The 20278-nt window shown below is 50.3% G+C and overlaps 1 protein-coding gene across 1 annotated transcript; it reads right to left on the reverse strand.

The window, feature by feature from the left end:
• Window positions 1-2380: 2380 nt before the first annotated feature.
• Window positions 2381-18346, reverse strand: WDR4 (WDR4 tRNA N7-guanosine methyltransferase non-catalytic subunit; the record flags this gene model as incomplete). Its single annotated transcript, XM_080937529.1, has 11 exons — window positions 2381-3291; window positions 4336-4405; window positions 4721-4904; window positions 5500-5564; window positions 6336-6434; window positions 6804-6864; window positions 8523-8635; window positions 9250-9406; window positions 15635-15778; window positions 16445-16513; window positions 18129-18346. The coding sequence occupies 11 exons, from the start codon at window positions 18344-18346 to the stop codon at window positions 3104-3106; spliced, it is 1368 nt and encodes a 455-aa protein (XP_080793655.1). The 3' UTR covers window positions 2381-3103.
• Window positions 18347-20278: the final 1932 nt, after the last annotated feature.

Here is a 20278-nt window from a genome sequence, read left to right on the forward strand (position 1 = left end):
CACACACACACACACACAGTGAGGGGGAGAGTGAGAGAGAACACATCTTGTATAATAAGCAAGCTTCCTCTAAGACGAAATGTTTTATCTCAGAAACTGCTACACAAAATGACACATTTTTAAGAAGCATGTCTAGAAAACTCCCATCATACAACGGAACACACCCACACTTACACAGGAACAGAGATTTAAGGCATTCACACACACAATTACACACATGCTTCCTCTCCGTCTCTCTCCCCTTTCTCCCTCTCCACCAGCCCCCAGAAACAGATGTAGACATGACACAGACGGCAGAGCAGGCAGAAGCCCTTGCGTACCCCAATGCACAGGATGAATGTAAAGCTTTAAATGAGGATTGTTGGGGAAATGGAAGGCTTATGTCAAATCCATGGCCTTGAGTTAACAGCATTTTAGATGCCACAAGGGAAGGTCAGTCAACTGAAATCTTCCCAGACTGAGGCACAGTGGGAAAAGAAGCCTTAAGATGAACCGAGAGAAGAGCCTTGGAAGTCACCAAACCAAGCCAGCCACACCAGAGTCAGAACTATGAAATCGGTAGGAGCTGGGGATGTCCCACACTTGACAAAAGCGTTAAGTTCAACAATAATCAGGAAGCCCCAAATAGAATGCATGCATGTGCGCACACGCACACAGAGATTAAATCACAGAAAACAAATGATCAAGAAAAAGCTTTAAAAGTAGCAGGAAAAGTCACCCTGTGCCCAGTAAGAAAATGTGCATTCTCAGTAGTAGCTATCACAGGGGAGGTGACAGGCATGACAGGCACAAAGAAGTGCTGAGCCTAGATGCCGAGGACCCTGAGCATGCCCTGCATCTGAGATGCGGAACTTGTGTGCTGAAAGTGGCCATGTCACACGGGATGGTATGGTTGTCAAAGGGCTGACAACCAAGGCCCACACTGGAACCCCTTCCCTACTGAGAGCTAGAAAAGTCTCTCATCCTTGGCGTGCCTCTTGCTCCCTCTAGTGGCAGAGCTCAGCACTGTGCCTGCGAGCAACAAAGCAGGTAGGGTGGGTGCTCAGGGGCTGAGGGACAAGACTCAGCTCACAGAACATAGCAGAGGGACATCTACAGGCCAAAAGCATGGCAGTAAAGGATAAGGGGGAAAACAGCTGTAAACTCACAATCTAGAAATGTATCCAAAAAAGCGAACAGAAACAATTCAATGGGATGTCAAGACAGGAGAGGCTCAGAACATCTGATGAGAATAGACTGAGTTTAAAACTGGAATGAAAGTCGGGTGTGGTGGTGCAAGTGGCTTTAAATTCCAACACTGGAGGCAAAGGTAGGCAGAGCTTTGGGCGTTTGAGGCCAGTCTGGTTTGTTATACAGAGAAACCCTGTCTTAAAAAAAACAACAAACCAAAAATGTGAAAAAAAACCGGGAGCCTTTTGGAAAAATCAGAGAAAATCTTCAGGAGCTAGGGCTGGAGGGAGAACCTTCACAGTGCAGCAGAAGCAAGTTCAGGGGGTTGGAGAGACAGCACCTGGAGAGTCTACTACAAAATCCACTTGTGCAAGGGACTTGAACATCTGCAGAACATGGCATATTATCCTGGAAGTGCTAGAATCTCCTACAGACCCTGATGGATACCTCTGTATCCAACAGAAATGCTTCCCTGTGGACCAAATAGCAGAAACTCAAATGCTCACAACAGCAGTCTTCCTACTGGCCAACAATTTTAAACCACCCAGTCCCTGTGGGTAGAGCAGACTAGTTATCTTCGCAGATGGACTGCTTAAGCCATGTGCAGTGTGTACATCCCAGAGGCTCCAGCAAAAGTGGCCAAGTACAAGAATGTAGGCAGAGGTCAGTCTGCCCAACAGTGCTGGCAGTAAGTACAGGGGAGTGTGGAGTCCCAGCAGCAGCAAATGCCTGTTCCTTTTTCATTGATCCCAACTATTTATAACTCCAGTCATAGGACCCAGCCCACAACTGTTTGCCCATCCATTTCTCTAGGGACCAAACATCTCAGTGTCCAGTGTGCATGACATTAGCTCCTATAGCAGTGAGTGACTAAGACATCATGGCAGCTGGTGGCCACAAGACTGTTTCTACTGTGTGCATGTCCACATGGAGGCCAGAGTTTGACACTGGCGTCTTCCTGTTTTTCATCTTGAGACAGGATCTCACTGAGCCTAAAAGGTCACTGTTTAGGGTGCCTTAGTTTACAGCCCCAGTATTAGTTACAGGTGTGCCAGGCTGTGTCCTGCCTTTGTTCTGTATGGGTGGTACTTGAACTCAGGTCTTCTGTTTCCCCAGCAGCTTACTCACCGAACATCTCTCCAGCCCAAGACTGTTTCCACTGCAGCTGGTCTGGGACATAGCGTGAGAGTGGGCAAGCTGGACGACACCCCTCTCTAACCACCAAGAACCATGTCATCCGAACTGAATACACACACATTGTCTTAGGACCAGCTTTGGAGGCCACGGCTGAACATCCCAGAAAGCTACACAAAGCTTGTCTTCATTGATGTTGTATTCTGTTCACTCCCTGTTCTACAGTAGATGCAGAGTTCAAAGCAACAGACCCACGAGATCACCAGTCATTCCTGTAAAACAAGGCTGGCCTGGCAAGGTGACCCCCTCACAGCCCTGAAGCTTGCTTGGTCTGCTGAGCCGAGACTGAGGCTACAGGAGTGCAGTGCTACAGAGAAACCGCACCAAGCAAATTTGCCTCACACCAGCAAGCAGCTACGTGAGCCATACAGGGCTCCACCGGAGCCCGCAGCAATGTGAAGACAGGTCCTGCCTGCAGGCCTCCCCTAGAGAAGATCCCCGGGGACGTCACTGTGGGCACTGACAGACGTGCGAGGTGCTGTGGGTCAGTGTATCCTTCAATGTGAAGGCGCTTCCACACAGCTATGTAGACTCATTAGCTAAGCTAACACCACCTGTCTTCCCTGCAACTGGGCAGGAGACTGCTCAGTGACAAAGGCAGTCTCTGCAGACCAGAGACTGTTGGGCTAGTGGTAGGGACTAAGCTGCCACCATCTTCCTCCTTAGGAACGAATCAGGCAGACGGGTGGACAAAACTGCCCGTGGGGCCTCAGGGATGAGAGCTGTGCCAAGCTCAAGGTCAGCAACTAAGGGCTGACTGGCCTGGACACGCCTTTTTGGTCTGTTCTGGGGACCCTGGGAAGGGGCTTCTTTGCCGCTTCTTCAGCTGCTGCTGCAGTCTCTCTTCCTTTTTCTTCAGATAAGAGGTCATGTTGTCAAAGGTGGCCTTGTACAGGCTGCGGAAGCCATCATCTGCGCCAACAGAGCCTATGACAAGGACAAGAAGTGATGCCAGGTAAAGTGATTTGGAACATGGCCCAAGGACCAGCACTATTTCCTTTCACAGGATGGCCTTAGGAATTCTACCTGCCTGATACCACATGGGACCCAACCCTTGGAATCCACACTCAGGCTGGACCTGGGGACTTATTCCAACAGAATGTAGAGGTGGGAAGCAGAGACAATGGATGGCCTGACATCCTGTCTGCGCTGTCCTGTTCATTCACTGACAAAGCCAGCTGCAGGTCCTGAACCAAGGCCTGAATCTTCCAACCATCTCCTGAGCAGGAATGGACCCTGTGACCAGCCAGGATCAGTCAACACCAGGCTGTGGCTCTGGGTGGGGGAGCTCCACTGTAGTAGAGTGTTCAGCTCAGCTGCACTGGCACAGCCCCTCAGCCAGTCCCACCCTGGTGAGGTACATTCAAGGACATTCAGTGCTGCACGCTAGAGTATCCTGCAGGTGGGTGTGGTTCTCTGACCTCCAGCAGTCCAGGCTCAGGATGCACAGGCTGGCCTGATGCTCCTCCCTGCCCCAACTGTGTGTTGAGCAGACCCAAAGGGCCAGCCGGGCAGAGCATAATACAGCAGGAGGCCAGCAGAATGAACGGCTCAGGAGGGAAAGGCACCTGTACCAAGCCTGACCACCCGAGTTTCATCCCACAGGGGAAGATGCAGAGGCTGTCTCTGACACACACTGCAGTCAAGAGTCCAGCCTGGGTCACCTGTCTACATTTATCTCAACAGAGAAAACTCCCCACTAGATGGCCCTCTGGTGAGTAGACCCACAGCTGGCACACCCCAACTTTAAGATTTGGCTTTGCAACATCTTTTCTGAGTAATAGTTTGTTTCATAAAGACTGGATCTGGGTGGTCCTGCCTGGATGAGCATTCTCTGGCCAGTAAATACAACAGTGAACACTCCAAGCAGCAACTGAATGTTGCACTTTGAGTCACTACCCTGGCCCCACAGCCTCATTGCTTCTCACTGTACCCACTTTATGTGCATTACAGACCTAACAGAGTTCTTACCTTCCAGCATGGCCCAGCTCTCACGCAGATGGCTGCAGAGTCTCTGGGACACAGCACCGTCAGGAGCAGCCTGCAGGCGACAAGTAAGCTGGGTCTGAGAGAGAGCAGGCACAGGCAACTGTCCTACCTCCCCCAAAGCCTTATGAGATTAGCAGGGATGTCCCCCAGTGTTGCCTTCAGCAGTGTGGGCTGAGATGGGGGTTAGGACGCATCACTGATGGCAAATGAACCTCCTGTACATTGGAGCCAGTACCCAAACCAGGGCAGACAGGCTACACTAGGTGTGGTCAGGCTGAAGAGGGTCAAGCCTGTGAGAAAATCTCAGTCCACCCTGCCATAACCCCAAGACAAACAGACTCAGCATGGAGATGCTGTGTACTCTCACCTGCCACTCACCGCTCACGGGCCTCCAGAGCACCAGGGGGGCGTCACGGCAGTCCTGCAGAACCCACAGCCCTTGAGACTCCTCAAATACAACATCCCACACTCGGTGAGGGAAAGTCAGCCGCTGTCTGAACACCAGCTGCTGTCTGCTGGCATCAAGCTGGAAGACGAAGACCACGGGAACGCTTTCCAGGAGAGAGACTGGTCACCACAGCAGCATGCCCATGTAGTATTCCTCACAGACATCCTAGCACTAGGCCTGCCTCTACTACCCTGAGTCACCCAAACCCTGGGAGATGGTATGTGGTTGTGGTCTGGGTTCTGGAGCAACTTGTTTTATAGCAAGAACTAATAATACAGGACAAAAAGTGAAATGGCCACTCCGTTCTAACTGTGTATGTCAGTGTTTCTCAACCTGTGGGTCGTCACGACCCTTGGAGGTATCAAATGACTCTCTTTACAGGGGTCACCGGAGACCACTGGCAAATACATATTTACATTACAATTCAAAACAGTAGCAAAATTACAGTTATGAAGTAGCAACAAAGGTAACTATGGTTGGGGTCACCATAACATAAACTGCATTAAAGGGTCTCAGTGTTGGGAAGGCCAGGTTCTGAGGACAGCAAAGAACATCCCCAAGCTTCACAGGAGAGAATGCAGAGGACCCGAGACCTGCTGTGGCACTGAGAAGCAGCAGAAGGAACCCCTCAATTGTGCCCAGCCCCTCAATCTGCCCACAGGTGCCAACTCGCCACTGACAGGGAAACCCGTTCTTACCACTCACACAGAAGCACCACATAGCTCTCCTGTCCCCAGAATGCAATCCTGGATGCGGCCAACCCCTGCAGGGAACAGCAGCTGCTTAGCCAGGCTTGCTCCTAGGCCACCTATGCTTCCTTCTCAACGGAGCACAGGCACCAAAGGTCCCGAATAATGCCAACGCAGGGCAAGAGTCCATGGAAACATTCTGAAATCAACAGGAGGGGGGCAGCCAACGCCCCTGTCCTCACACATGACCCTGGCTCTCCCTGCAGGCCAGGCCTATGATATGCCTCCAAAGCCACAGTGGGAAAGCAGGGAGGGACACATGGAACGAGTGGCTTTGATCAAAGACACAATTGTCCTCTGTGCTACCATGTTTCCCAGGACAGGAGATGATACAGAAGTTCCTAAAAGTCCCAAGTTTCATGAAGTATAGGGAAAAAGGACATGCCTCTCACTGGCTGGCCTGAGAATAGGCACCATGTCACCCAATTTTAAGCTGATCAATCTGGGGACATCCCTGATGCCAGAGGAATCATGGGTACAGCAGGTGCCGGGGGAGTGGGGAGGGGGGGACCGCATGAGCACAGAGAATGCTGGTGTGCCAACACCATTTTTTAATCACGTATGCCTGGAGACCTTCCTGTAAGCTAGCTCCTGTGTACACACAAGGTGTGATGTGAACTGTTTCCCATCAGGAACTGCAGAGCTAGGAATCCTGTGTGTGTCCCCCAAGCCATAAGAAGCCACACACTTGCAGCAAGGGAATATTTCTGAATGATGACCCCATAATCAGAGCAATAGGAGGTGGCTGGCACACACTCGGGTACCCAAGATGAGCACAACGCTACCTTGTGGCCTGAACGCTCTCCAGGCTCCTGTAGGCTGGCCAGATCATAGCACTGCAGCTGGCGACCACTTCTGTACTCCCAGAGTCTCAGGGTGCCATCCTATATGTAGACAAAAGGGTTAGCATTTGGGCTCAAGAGGCCTGTCCCAGAAGCAAGAAAGGCTGGGTGAGCACAGCCGGGTGCAGACAGAGCCCCTCTGACAGCTAGGCTCCCTTATCAAGTTGTCCAGACTCCCTACTGAGCCAAGTCCGCTTACAACTCCTGCTGTGCTGGGACCAGGGGGGCAAACACACATGGGCACATAAACTATATACACAGTCCTGAAGAAAGAGGCCATTTTAAGAACCAGGAAGACACTCCCTCTAATAGCCACAACCAACAGAGACTGGCAAACTTGGCACCTTAGTTGGGGACAAGAGGCTGGATACTTTCTTTTGCTGTGACTACCCAGCAGAGCACAACACTTACCCCAGAGGAAGAAAGCAGCAGCTCAGGATGACCGGGCACTACAAAGATGCGGCTCACAAACCTGTGGGGAACAAAGGTAAGTCACCCAGAACATGGTAGGGAGCCTCTACCTGCTCAGAAAGGGAGAACACTGCAGACACACACCCCCGCCCCCGTACCAGCAGGTACTAAGAACGTGGCTGGGCACATCTGAGTCCCCAACATTACATGTGGACCAAGGGTGGCAGGGCCCAGTCCTGCCAGCTTGGGGACACTACCTCACTCTGCCCCACAAACCTGCCTCCTTCCAAGATGGCTACATGCAGGGTCAGTGAGTCTCAGGCCTTACTACTGAGCACTCAGAAAAGACCCAAGACCTCTGTGTAGCCAGTCTATACCAGTGCCCCAAGAAACCCAATCAGAAACTTCTGTCCACAAAACCCTTCCAACTGCACAGAATAGTAGCAGCCACTCTGAGACGTGTGCCTGAGCAAGCTGGCTCTCCAGGACCCCACACCTGCACTGCAATCCTCCTGGCCAGGGACATGATCTCATAGGCCTAATTCACACCAAGTTCTCAGCAGCTAAGAATGGGAACTAGTGTCCACAAAGCTGAACTAAACTGAACCATCATGTAAAAGGCCACAGGAGGGTTCCATCCTCGGCACTGCAGAAGGGCTAACAGAAACAGTTCATTCTCAAGTCACTATGCTCAAGTGACAGGTTCCTGCAGAAGGGAGACAGGCAAAGTCTCCAAGGAGTAGGCAGCACCAAGCAGAAAATACGAAGAGGAGCAAAGGACTGCCATGTAAACACCAGTTCCATGAGCCAGCAATGTGTCAAGATCCTGAGGCAGGAGTGCATGCACTGGACTGAGGCTCAGCAGAACCCAGCACATACACTGAGACACAGCACGACAAGAACATGACATGGGACAAATACAAGTCACACTAAGCTGTGACAAGGTACAAGCTGACTGACATAGCCTTCTCCAAGGCCAGCTTCTGCATCCCACTGGAGAAGTCAAAAGCCAACTCAGAAGAACTGAAGTCTTCCAGGCTTCCCACTGTCTGCAATAATGTGCTTTCCATTCAGAGCAGACACACTAAGTGCTGTTCCCTACGTGCCCGGCAATCAGCCTCTGGCCAAGGAGCAGCTTTCTTCACCAATGCCCCCATCTAGAGATCACCTGCTGGGAGAGCACCGGCAGAGACCCACACATTTAACTCCTCCCAACAACCTGCAGCTACCAGGCCCACCACTGGTCCCTGGGCTCAGGAACGTTTTCAATGTGAGACTGTAGAAATGGGCTGAGGGGGACTGGAGAGATGGCTCGGTGGTTAAGAGCAGTAGCTGCTCTTCCAGAGGTCCTGAGTTCAAATCCCAGCAACCACATGGTGGCTCACAACCATCTGTAATGGAATCTGATGCCCTCTTCTGGTGTGTCTGAAGACAGCTACAGTGTACTTATATATAAAAAATAAAAAAATAAATCTAAAAAAAAAAAAAAAAAAAAAAAAAGAAATGGGCTGAGGAGCACTAGCCCAGGAGGTAAGTTCAAAACAATGGCTTCATGCAGCCCACACCTTTAGGAGACATTGCCTGCTATGGGCTTCTGAGTTTCCAAGTAGCTCTTAGCATGGATCCCCTACCAGTCTACCAACAGCACCAGTGGCCTGACCCACCCTCATCTATTAGACCCAACTTCCCTGTCTGGGGAGGGGACAGGGTTGCACTTACTCCGTGTGTCCCAGGCAGAAAGCCTCGATGCTATGTGGAGCAGCAGCCCAGCTGATCCGGATCTTCTCATCCCGGTCTGCAGTGAGCACAAACTGGTCATCAGGACTCACAGCCTACATCACCAGGGGAGACAAAAAGAGATTTACCGGGTGGCCTTGCAAATATCAGAATGCTTGGATTTTCTCTAGGCCACTCTGAAGGCTTTTCAGGGAGCTGAAGTGCATTTTGGAAGAGCAATGGGAACTGGCAGGGACAGAAGGACTTTTCCTACTGTGAGAGGGTCCTCAGAAGTGCCCAGTTCCTATTCCTCAGCTTAAATGAGGGCAAGAGCCCTTGCCTCTATACACTAAGACCAGCTCCACTGCCACCCACCTATACCTGCTGCACCCCTCCCATCCGCCACTGTACAGAGCAGCCAGAGTCATACTAAGCACTGTACACAGTCCTCAATGCCACACCTCAGGCTGTCCCAGCTCTACAGGCTGGAGGTCAGAGTCATGGCTAAACCCTAGGAGGGGAAAGAAGGGAGACCACAGGCCAAGTAGCTCTCACCACTTCCCTACCTTGCCCAACTGTGGTCCAGAGGTGCAGTGAGCATTACTCGCCTGTCAGTGGCTCTCCAGCCTCCTGCTCTGGGACCCCGTGCTTCTCCTGCCTGCCCTGCCCACAGACTGCCCCTCTCAGCCTTGGCTGGAGCAGACGGTGTTGAGTGCGTGTTCCCACATACCACATCTAGCAGCATGGACAGATGCCCAAGTTCCAGCCTGCCGCATCCATCCGGCTCCAGCACCGAAAAGGAGTAGACGTCTCCAGACTTGTCAGCCACCAAGACTCGATCCTCGGAGGCTGTGAAGGTCAGGGCGGTGCACCTCCGCACTACCGTCCTGCAGAGTCAGAGAGCTGAGCTGCCTCATGCCCCAAGTCAGCGCAGGCCCTCCTCAGACCCTAAAGCCAGAGATGGTCCCAATTTTAAATGGCTACACTCACAATGCTCTGACGTCACCTAGGGCAAGGGCACACCCAGCTCCCACTGTTGACCACTCAACTCCAAGTGGCCAATGGGACTGTAAAGGAGGCCTCCTACTCGGCCTTGCTCGGCTGCGGGCTGACCACATCTGAAAAGTGACACTAGGCGGGATGCTCCACGGGTCTGGGGTACTAAGTGTGCTTTTAAGTTCTGATTTAGGAAGAGCTAATGAACTTAGGACCACCTACTGTACACACAGAACCTGCACCTTACATTGCAGAGGGTGGTGCCCCAAACACAAAGCAACACAATGAGCTAGAACAAACAATGCCTTCCACCTATCTTACTTTTAGAATTCCCCCTCAAAATGAAAGGCTAGGCGGGGTGACTCACACCTTTGATCCCCGCGGAAGGCAGAGGCAGTGGATCTCTGAGCTTAGGGCAGCCAGTTTCAGGACAGCCATGGTTACAGAGAAACCCTGCTTCAAAAAAAACTAAAACATAAAAACAAAGACAGGCAGGCACACTCCAGAGGCTAAGAAAGACTGAGAGTTCTAGGCCCATGTCATGAGCATTTGCTATGGAAGACCTCCAGCTTTGCTGCATGTGTGAAACTTAAATAAAAGGCTGGAGAAGTTGTTCCCTTCCCCAGAACCTTTTGCTGCTCATCTGAAGGAGACAAGTGCATATGCTACAAAGCATGTGCTCTGGGCCCCAGCCCTTGAGCCTCCACCCAGCAGGACTACCTGCTCTACCCACTTCACCCCACTTCTGTGACTGCTGCTAGGTCTGAGCCTAGAGTCAGGAAGGCCACGGGTACTATCTGGTGTCATGATGCCCTTCAAACCTAGAACAATGTGAGCCACATCATCACCATGGAATCCCCAGTACAAGATACAGGGACAGTAGTGTGGAGACCACTTAAATCTGTCAAATCAACCCATTCACAGCAATCCTTGGCCCGGGTCCCACGGTAAGTCCTAACTACAAGCTGATCCAGTTAAAGGGCACTGGTGCCAGGAGACAGCACCCAGACAGCTTTCCCTGGTAACTGCACCCATTGCTCTAACCCTGCTCTGCAGTGCACACACCTCACCACAGAAACACTGCCCTCCCTTTCCTCTGGTGCTCAGCACAGGCAGCAGCCATTGCTGAGGAGCTAATGCTGGTGCAGAACAGGACCCACACTCACAGCAGTGGGCTGGCCATATGCAGGCCTGAGACAGCACCCACAAGAGACACAAAGAAGAAGGAAGGGGCAATGCTGCTCTCCTCCACTTGTCTGCGCAGCTGCAGAGTAGGTACTCCAGAGGGGTGCAACAGAGAACAGGAGAAAGACAATTAGGCTCCGGGACCATGAACCAAAACAAACGGCCTGAGCAGCCCAGCAACTGTGCCTGTGTTAATGGCTCAATGAGAAACTGCCAGACTCAAGCACAGGCTCTACACAGGGACCGACAAACCAGCAGCAGTGACACATGAGGGCTCCATCTGCCCCAGAACTCGCTTCCTGTATCGTCTTCCCGTGCTACACCGCTGCTACTCAGTTCCAGGCAGAACGTCTACGGCACTCGGCCAACCTCCCAGACTACAGCATGGCGGCAACTCCAGGAAGGTATCTGCTGTGGGCTCAAGCCTGGAGCTAGAGCCCAAGTCAGATCATCAGACTGTGTGCAGGGAGGTCACCCCAGGAGCTGAGGCAGAAGCCCCACTGAACCCCAGATTATGCCATGGCAGGTGTAGGCATTTCCCTATCTTCTGGTCTCGGGGTTTATAGCCAAGAGCCCCACAGAACATTCTCTCTGGTAGGCTCCAGTAGAGGGGACAGGCTAGTCTCTGCTAATGTGTCCCACTGCTGAACCTCAAGTTCCCATATATGTACGGTACTGCCCCAAGCCAGCCTTCACAGCCACCATCTCAAAACGCCTGCCACAGTAGCTCTACCAACTTCATATCCCCAGCAACCCAGTGCAGAGCAAGCAGCCTTCTCCTGTGTTCTGTTACAATTTCCTGAAGAACACTTTCTAGAATAGTCCAACTTCACACACAAGAGTCTCTCATAAAAACACCCACCAAAATTAAAGGTTTCACTGTCCCTTTGTGCCTTTGTCTTTAGCTGGCAACCCTGGTCTCTGGTCCAAAAGGCAAATAAGGGGCTCCTGGCCCACCAAGTGGTGGTCTCTATGGCCCTACCACTCTGAACTGATGCACTGTCACCCACAACTCTCCCACGTAAGAATGAGGGGAGAAGCCAAGTGTGGTGGCCCACTCCCTTAAACCCGCCCTGACTGAAGCACAGCCTGATCTAGAGGGGGTTTCAGGACAGTCAGGGCTAAAGAGAAACCATGTCTTGAAAACCAAGGAAAGAAGGGGGGTGGGAGGATGGAAGAGGGAGGCAGGAAAAGAAAGGAGAAAAGGGAAGGTAGGAGGGAGGGGGAGGGAGAAATAAAGGAGGGGGAAGGAAAAGAAAGGAGAAAAGGGAAGGTAGGAGGGAGGGGGAGGGAGAAATAAAGGAGGGGGAAGGAAAAGGAGGAGAGAAGGAAGGTGGGAAGGAGGGCAAGGGATAGGGAGAGAGAGACCGAAGGCAACAGCTAGATAGCACCCAGGCCTCAGCCAGGGAGCCCCAAAGCAGCTTGGGGTCCCCAATGGTATGCAGGACACACAAACTCAAATAGAGGCAACTAGCTGTAGGAGCCAGGCTGCACGACACCTGTAAAGGTGGTCTCCTCAGAGTCCAAGGAGATCAGTGCCCACGACATACAGCGTATGAGAGCCTCCAGTGTGAAGGGGACTGAGCACCCCCACTCCCACAGGCCTGCTGCCTCCTCATCAGACTTCCCTTCTCTCATCCCACACACGCCCTGCCGTCAGACTTCACACCAGACAGAGAAGGAAGGACTTTACTTTGCCCTACTAACTTCATGAACTCAAAATTCCAAAGGAGTTTCTCAATTTCCATTTTTCCAAAGAGCTCTTCCAACTCTGAAAAAAGGTTGAAACTCCTCTTACTGAAAACAAAAACATAAACAGCAAAACCCCTGAAAGATACCAAAGGAAGTTCACAAAAGCAAATGACCACCTGTGCAGGAAGCCACACTGCCCCACTGGCAGTTGAGATGGAGACTAGAAAATGCTGCGTACGAAAACACACTTAGGGACTTCTGCAGGACCTGGAGAAATGGCTCAGCTGTTCAAGAGCTTGCTGCTCCTGCAGAAGCCCCATGTGGTAGCTCAGAATCATTGAACTCCAGCTCCAGGGACCCAACATCCTCTTTTGGCCTCTTCAGGCACCATGCGTGCACTCAGTGTACACACGGACAAGCACACTGTTGGGCCCGCCCAGATGCTACCTCTCCACACCTGCAGCCTGCCCCACTGCTGCTGCCTTTCAACACACAGCAACTACATCCCATTCTCCGATACTCCTTCATCCTAGAAGGTGCTGGGTCTCCTTGTCAAGTCCCCTAGCTGTGCCGCTGGCCGGCTGTGCAGCCCCATGATCTAAAAGAGGAAGGTCAGAGGTCTGTCTGAGCTCACACCCAAGTGCAAGAGGAAGGTCACAGGTCTGTCTGAGCTCACACCCAAGTGCAGCCCACAGCCCAGGGGCACAACCACCATATAAGCTTATTTGAGCCACATGGGGGAAACACTCTGAGCATGAGGCTGTATCCTCAGCACCTAACTAACAAGTCACAGACCACCCCACCCCAACCCCAGCCTGGCACAGCAGAGGGTCACTCTTGTGCCTACCTCTGCAGTCAGTCTTTAACCTAGAAGGGTCCCCATCACATTCTCCTAAAAACCTTCTGTGCATGTGTGGGTTCCTGGGTGTGGACACAAGCATGTGTGTGCTACAGCACACATGTGAAGGTCAGAGGACAACCTCAGGTAGTATTCCGTGTTTTCATTTCCTTGGAACAGCTTAGAGTTCTCTCGTCTCTAGCCCATCTTTGCTGGAGGCTGTGATCACATGATCATAGATGCATGCCATCTTTTTTTTAAGGTTTATTTATTCTATATAAGTACACTGTAGCTGTTGTCAGACACACCAGAAGAGGCATCAGATCTCAGTACAGATGGTCGTGAGCCACTATGTGGTTGCTGGGAATTGAACTCAGGACCTCTGGGAGAGCAGTCAGTGCTCTTAACCAGGAGACATCTCTCCAGTCCAATGCATTCTGTCTATGCCCAGCCCTAAGTAGGTTCCAGGACAAGGGCACTTGCTGCCAGGCCAGAGGACCAAAGTTTTACCCCCAGGACCCACAGGGCAGGAGTAGTGACCCAAGCACACATATAGGTATACATATGTAGGTACACGTGTGTACACACACACATGCACACCAGCACACGCAAATAAGTAAATTTGAAAAAAAAAAAAAAAGCCAACATCCTGCTGGTGAACTACCTGTCTGTGGGAGGGCCTGAGGAAGCCTGGCACATTGAGTGTCCTTTTGTTTCTTTTACTGTGCTGTTTTTAAACAGTACACATCTACTACCCATCTAAGATGCAAAAACATATGTACCGGCAGGGAATGGTTCAGGCCTCTTTCTCTAAGCTGACCGACAGAGGGCAGCGTGGATGTCTGCTCTTGATACCACCTAGTAGCCAGAGGGTTTTTTTAAAAAAAAAAAAAACTCTCATCTCTTAGAAATGAGAAACCTCATCTCCACAGCAACAGCGTGGTTCTGGAGGCTACTGGACCTTTAGAGATAAGGCCTAGCTGACAGACAGAGGCCCAAGGGTGGACCATGAGAGACACTGTCCAGCCCTGTATTCTGAACCTAACCCGTAGATGATCGATCTGCACTAAGCTCTGCCTGCCACACCTTTCCTTCCATCGTGACACTACCAGCCTATGAGCAACATGTCTGTCCCAAAAAGCACATCTTCTGAGCAACCATCCAGAATAAGCCCTCCTTCCCTTGAGTTGCTTCTGTCGGGGAATTTGAAACAGCAACAGAAAAACTGATGGATGAACTCAAGCTCAGAGGGCTGGAGAGATGGCTCAGTGGTTAAGAGCATCGACTGCTCTACCAGAGGTCCTGAGTTCAATTCCCAGCAACCACATGGTGGCTCACAGCCATCTGTAATGGAATCTGATGCCCTCTTCTGATGGACAGCTAGTTTTTATTCATTATTTTATTATACGTATAATATTTTTATTATATATATATATATATATATATATATATATATATATATATATATATATATATAGAGTAAGTAAAACAAAAACTCAACCTGAGTTAAATCAGTGGTGGTGGGTGCAGTGGGAGCGGGGGCAAGTGAGGTCCGGGCTGACTCCGCTCCGTGTGCTGATGTCACAGAAGAATTGAGAGTCAAGAGACCCAGAGCATCTGTATTAGGTTGTCAAAGCTGACAAAATGGTAATCTGCCCAGCACTGTGTACCACAGTGACACCCACTTCCATTCTCGGGGACGAGGTAGCACTGAGAAAGGGCAGCTTCTCGGGAAACAGCTTCACACGCAGTCTCCTACTCCTCAACATCACCACCTACATCCCCCTCCCTGCAAGGTGCCTTCAGAAACAACAGTAAGTGATGTGCAAGTGATGCAGAGCGCTTACGGAACTCCTGGGGAGAGGACCAGAATAGACACCTGTGCTCCTGTACAGCTGCTGGTCTCACCCACCCAACACCTAGTCCATTATCATCTCCTCAGACACCCAAGAATGCACCTCATCGCCTAGCTTACACGCGTGCAACACCTGCCTCCAAGCTTCCACTGACCCAAAGCCTCGACACTCTGAGTGTGGCTAACCGTCCCACTCCTGCTGGCAGGAGGATGCAGCAGTGTGGACGACACAGTGGCAGTGTGGACTGACGCAGGCACTGCAGCCAGAGGATCCTCTACATGGGCTGGCTCTTGTCTTTCCAGGCTGAAGAGCCCGAAACTGGCTACTTAACCCCACACCACCCTACGTGAGAGGGCGGCCCATGCCACCCCGCATGCTGTTAGGACCCCGTCAGTTAATACACGTAAAGCTCTGAAATCGGTGTCGCACACGTAGCTGGTACTTCACGTTAGCTGCTTAGTACAGTGGCTACTGTCACTACAGCTACTGACATGCAAGTACAAGGAGTGCATAGGACATCTTAATGACTCAATGTTAGCATTTCATACCTGACACTCAGACATTGCCATGGTTTTGTACGGAAAAGAATCAGACGCTTACTGTCATCAGTTAAAGCAAAATAGCAGCCAGACTTGGAGAAGGTGGACGCCAGAATCGAGTCACTCCCCCTGTCTGCAGGCTGTCCGTCCTCCCTGAAAGGGCAGGGAAAGAAGGGGAAACAATTAGGTCTTGCCTGAGCTGCTAGGCTTGTCCATTCTAACTCAGGTAAGGTAGAAGAAAATGCTTGGCCAGGCAGTTCTCGTAGCCAGATCATAATGACTGATTAAGGGGACCCGGGGAAGTTCCAAGAACAGCTCTAATTTTCCAAGCATGAAACCTAACTCAACATGCTAACATCCAGTGTAGGCTGGAAGGACCCTCAGCGTCCACATGGCCTAGCCCTCATAGACATGGGCTAATCCAAGACGAGAGGCAGGGACCAATACAAATTAATAACAAACTGAGCTGAAAGATTAAACCACCACACAAAACAGTCACACACTGCTTAACCTTTCAATTAGTTAATTTCCCATACCTGCCCTCAATGCATTTCATTTAAAATGGTCACTATTACTTAAGAGAATACAGAAACAAAACTGGGTACTAAAAAAATTAAAACAATTTAAAAGTACTTGAGAAGGTCCTACATATTCCGAATGCCTACATTTAAAGTTATTTTCACGTTTCCATCTGAAATGGAACTTCACCTAGCTGCACAACAGGAACTAGGACTTCAGCCAGTGTGCAACTCCTGTGCTGGTTCACAGGTCTCAGCGCTCAAACCATGGGTGAACAAACATGCTTCCCCACCATCTCACCCTCTATCTTCTGGCGCGGACTTCTTCTCTGCGGTGCTGCAGTCATATGTGAAGACGCAGTCATCATTGCTAAGGGGAAGAGGTAAGAGTGAGCAGTTATTAACAAACACACAGGATTACTTCATCTAACTCTTGAAACATTACATTATAAGTCTTATCCATGACAGAGAAGAGCCAAGAACTGACACTGCTTAACCTATTAGGTTACATCATGAACAGTCAACATGGTTCTGATCAGTTCAGCATGGCATGGTGGTGCAAACCTGGAATCAATGGAGTCTTCTTCCAGCCACCAACCTGTTAAGTCTAAGGAATTATGTTCTGATATTGGTTTTTGTTATGGTGGTGGTTTTTGTCTGTGTAGCCCGGCTTTCCTGGAACTCACTCTGTAGACCAGGCTGGCTTCAAACTTGGATATCTACCTGACTGTGCCTGAATGCTGGGATCAAAGGTGTCCACTGCCAACTCACCCCATCCCCCCATCCTGCCAACTACCCATCCCCCACTACCCTGCCCACTCTGATATTTTTTAATTATGTATATACATTACACACACACACACACACACACACACACACACACACACAATGTTCTGTCTGCAAGTATGCCTGCATACCAGAAGAGGGCACCAGATCCCATCATAGATGGTTGTGAGCCCCCCATGTGGTTGCTGGGAATTGAAGTCAGGACCTCTCAAACAGCCAGTAACAGCCAGTGCCCTTAACCTCTGCGCCATCTCTCCAACCTTCTGATAGTTTTCAACTCAGTTTTGCTTCCAGATTTAAAACCGCTGAGGTTTTAAATAATTCAGAAACAAGTTTCACCTGCCCCCCATAAGCCTCAGGCCCTTACTCATACCGGAATCACATACTTTCCAAATTAGAATTTAAGCTCCCTTCTTTTGCTCTGACCATGCACCCTGGCACAGTAAAGCATCTGGTACTACTGACAACCTATAAAGTGGCTGCACCAAAAACTTTTCCAACTAAACACTTAACCGCAGAAAGAAAAATCATTTTCCAAGTCTGAAACAATGGCATTCCCCAAAAGGCATAACCTGAGGAACATTCCTAATCTTCACATGTCTAAGTACCAAAGCTAAACGGGAAAGGAAATAAAAAAGAAACCAATACGGACTCCCACGAATTCTCCAGGTTCGTGGAAATCAACTACTTGCTTAAAGAATCCTTTCACAGACCACAACGTATACATAAAGACAACACTTTATGTCGTGTGAAAAGCCTTTAGGGAGATTATCTGCCCACTTCAGGCTCTGGAAGCATCCTGGGTTTGGAAGGTGTCGGGTTAAAAAACCTGAAGAGCAACTAAAGCCGGGTTGCTGGACGCTGACGCTGAGCAGGGGGAAAGAGCACATTTTGTATTCAATAAGAACCTGTAGGGTTCCTTAACCTCTCGTCGGGGAGGTTCCAAACGGGTCAGGATTGAACTCCAGGACCCCTAGTAGCCTGGGCAATGCGACACCCACGTGACCTAGCCCTCCCGACGCCGCGCAGGCGCCACCGAGTCCGAAAGTGCCGCTACTCTAAACCGAGAGAGCACCCCGGACCCGCCGTGCAGGTTATGGGGCGGTGGGTCGGGGTGAAGGAATGCCGAGGACAGGGAGTCCGGGAGGATACGGAACATTGCCTCTCCGGCCCCACCACCCTCAGCCCGGGCCTCTTACCTGCTCTCAGTGGAGAAGGCTAGGAACCGGCTGCCTCCCCGCACCACCAGCGTCTGTGCGCACAGTGCCAGCCCCGCAGAGCTCGCCATGGGCCCGCCCGCCGCCTCCGCACACGTGCGACGCGCAGCGCCCTTCCTGCTGGCGCCGGACAGTGACGTCACGGAGTGCCGCGCGAAGGGCGTGCGGGCCAGGAGCATGCGCACTGGGAAGGGTCTCATTTGAGCTGAGTACCTCGGAGGTGCTGAGGCTACAGAGCCACCATGAATCTTTCGTGTTGATTGACTTTTCGGCCCGACCGGTTAGGTGGTTCCTCTTGGACAGAGCCTGGTAGTCAGTTTGTGCCGGTAAAGAAAAAAGAAAAAAAAAAGCTGCTGCGTGGCATCAGTCCTGGATAGCCAGGTCCAATATGTGGCTGGACAAAGATGTCTTGAACCTCCCAACTATCAAATGTGTCTATCTAACGGTGTGCCAGCCCAGATCACCAAAAGACTCATTCCATTCATCCCAGTGACTCACAACGTCCAGAACGCTGTAGTCTCTTATAGGATGGATGTGGACTCCCCCCAAGACAGCTCCTAAAAAAAAAAAAATGGTTTATCTGCCCCACCCACCCAACACATCCTAGTGAAAGCAAACTACTTGATCCAGTTAGTGTTTCAAAGTCACACTTGCTATGCTATGTATAACCGCTGTCAAGGCTGCGCAGTTCTGAGTGAGTCCATCTCATAAAGCAGCAGTTGGCTGACTTTTTGAACCACTCTTCATTTTACTTGTGCAAGTAAACACTCACCCTCTGACTAGCATGGATTGATAAGAATTACTTGTGCAAGCTGTGAAGTGGTAGGTAACACAGGCCTTTACTCCCAGCACTTGAGAGGCAGGGCAAGCAGATCTCTTGAATTTGAAGCCAGCCTGGTCTACACATCAAGTTCCAGAATGGCCAGGGCTAGACAGAGAAACCCTGTCTCCGAATAAATAAACAAACAATTTAAAAACCACGTGCAACTTAAATAAGAAATGTTTACTAAGGGAGCATCTTTGGACTCTGTTTTAAAACCAGCAAAAGCTGTGTCTGTGGACTTGGAGCACAACCATCAACATTGCTGTTCAGGAAATTATAATCTACATCAATTCCAAGTTGTAAGTGCTAGTCTTTTTTTTCCAATAAAAAGACCATTAACTTAAAAAAAAATCACATGCAAATGAAATCACCACCTACAAAGGTAATTAAGTTAAATCACGGGTGAACCAAAATCATATCAGAGAAGCTGGATCTTGAGCTTATCAAACACCATATAGCAATGAGAAATGGAAGCCCCTTCCCAGGACTATAGAGAGAAAGCAATGACCTAATGCTAAGGCATCACAGACCCCACCTGTCACCATGCCCTTATACACAGTGCTGACATTGTGGGCAGGTATGAACAACCATTTATGCAACAGCTCACTCAAGACTAACACTTACATGAAGGTGACATTGGGCGAAGCCCAGGATCCCTTGGTCTGTCACAGTTCTGAAGCCCACTGGGCAGAGTTCTTAGTACTCACAAGCAGGTTATGCTTTGACAAGGCCTGAGATATGCCCTCTTAGGCCTCTCCTTTTCGAGAACCTTCTTGACTACTTTGAAGAAGGTGCCCTTTAAGCGGATTTTCTCCCTTTCTGCCCTTAGGAAATCTGGAACCCAGAAGCCTTTGTTGGTGTTAAACTATGCACAACTACCCAGTTTGCCTTGCATCAGTTGGTGGTACTTTATTGAAGCTTTCTGGAAGGCTGTTCAGGATTAACTCCCACCCCACCCCACCCCCCCAGAAAAGATGAGCTCTCATTTAAGCATCGCTGAGAATTCCCTGGCAGTTTATAGCTTCCAGGAGAGGGAGAGTCAGCTTTCTTCAGGATGCGACCTCTGAGAAGCCACATGACCCATGATCTAGTAGATGGGTTCCACACCCTTGCATATACTGGCAGCCCTAAGTAGACTCAGTAAATTACACACACACACACACATACACACAAACACATATGTAAGTGCATAAACACATAAATACCCAATTGGGAAGGAATAGTTGTGTCGAGGACAGGGAAGTAATGGAAGGTGGACTTTATCAAAGATAAACCCTATGCATGTGTGACACTCTCAATAAAAATATTA

This window comes from Micromys minutus (assembly GCF_963924665.1).
Source record: "Micromys minutus genome assembly, chromosome: 25".
NCBI classification, from domain to species: domain Eukaryota; kingdom Metazoa; phylum Chordata; class Mammalia; order Rodentia; family Muridae; genus Micromys; species Micromys minutus.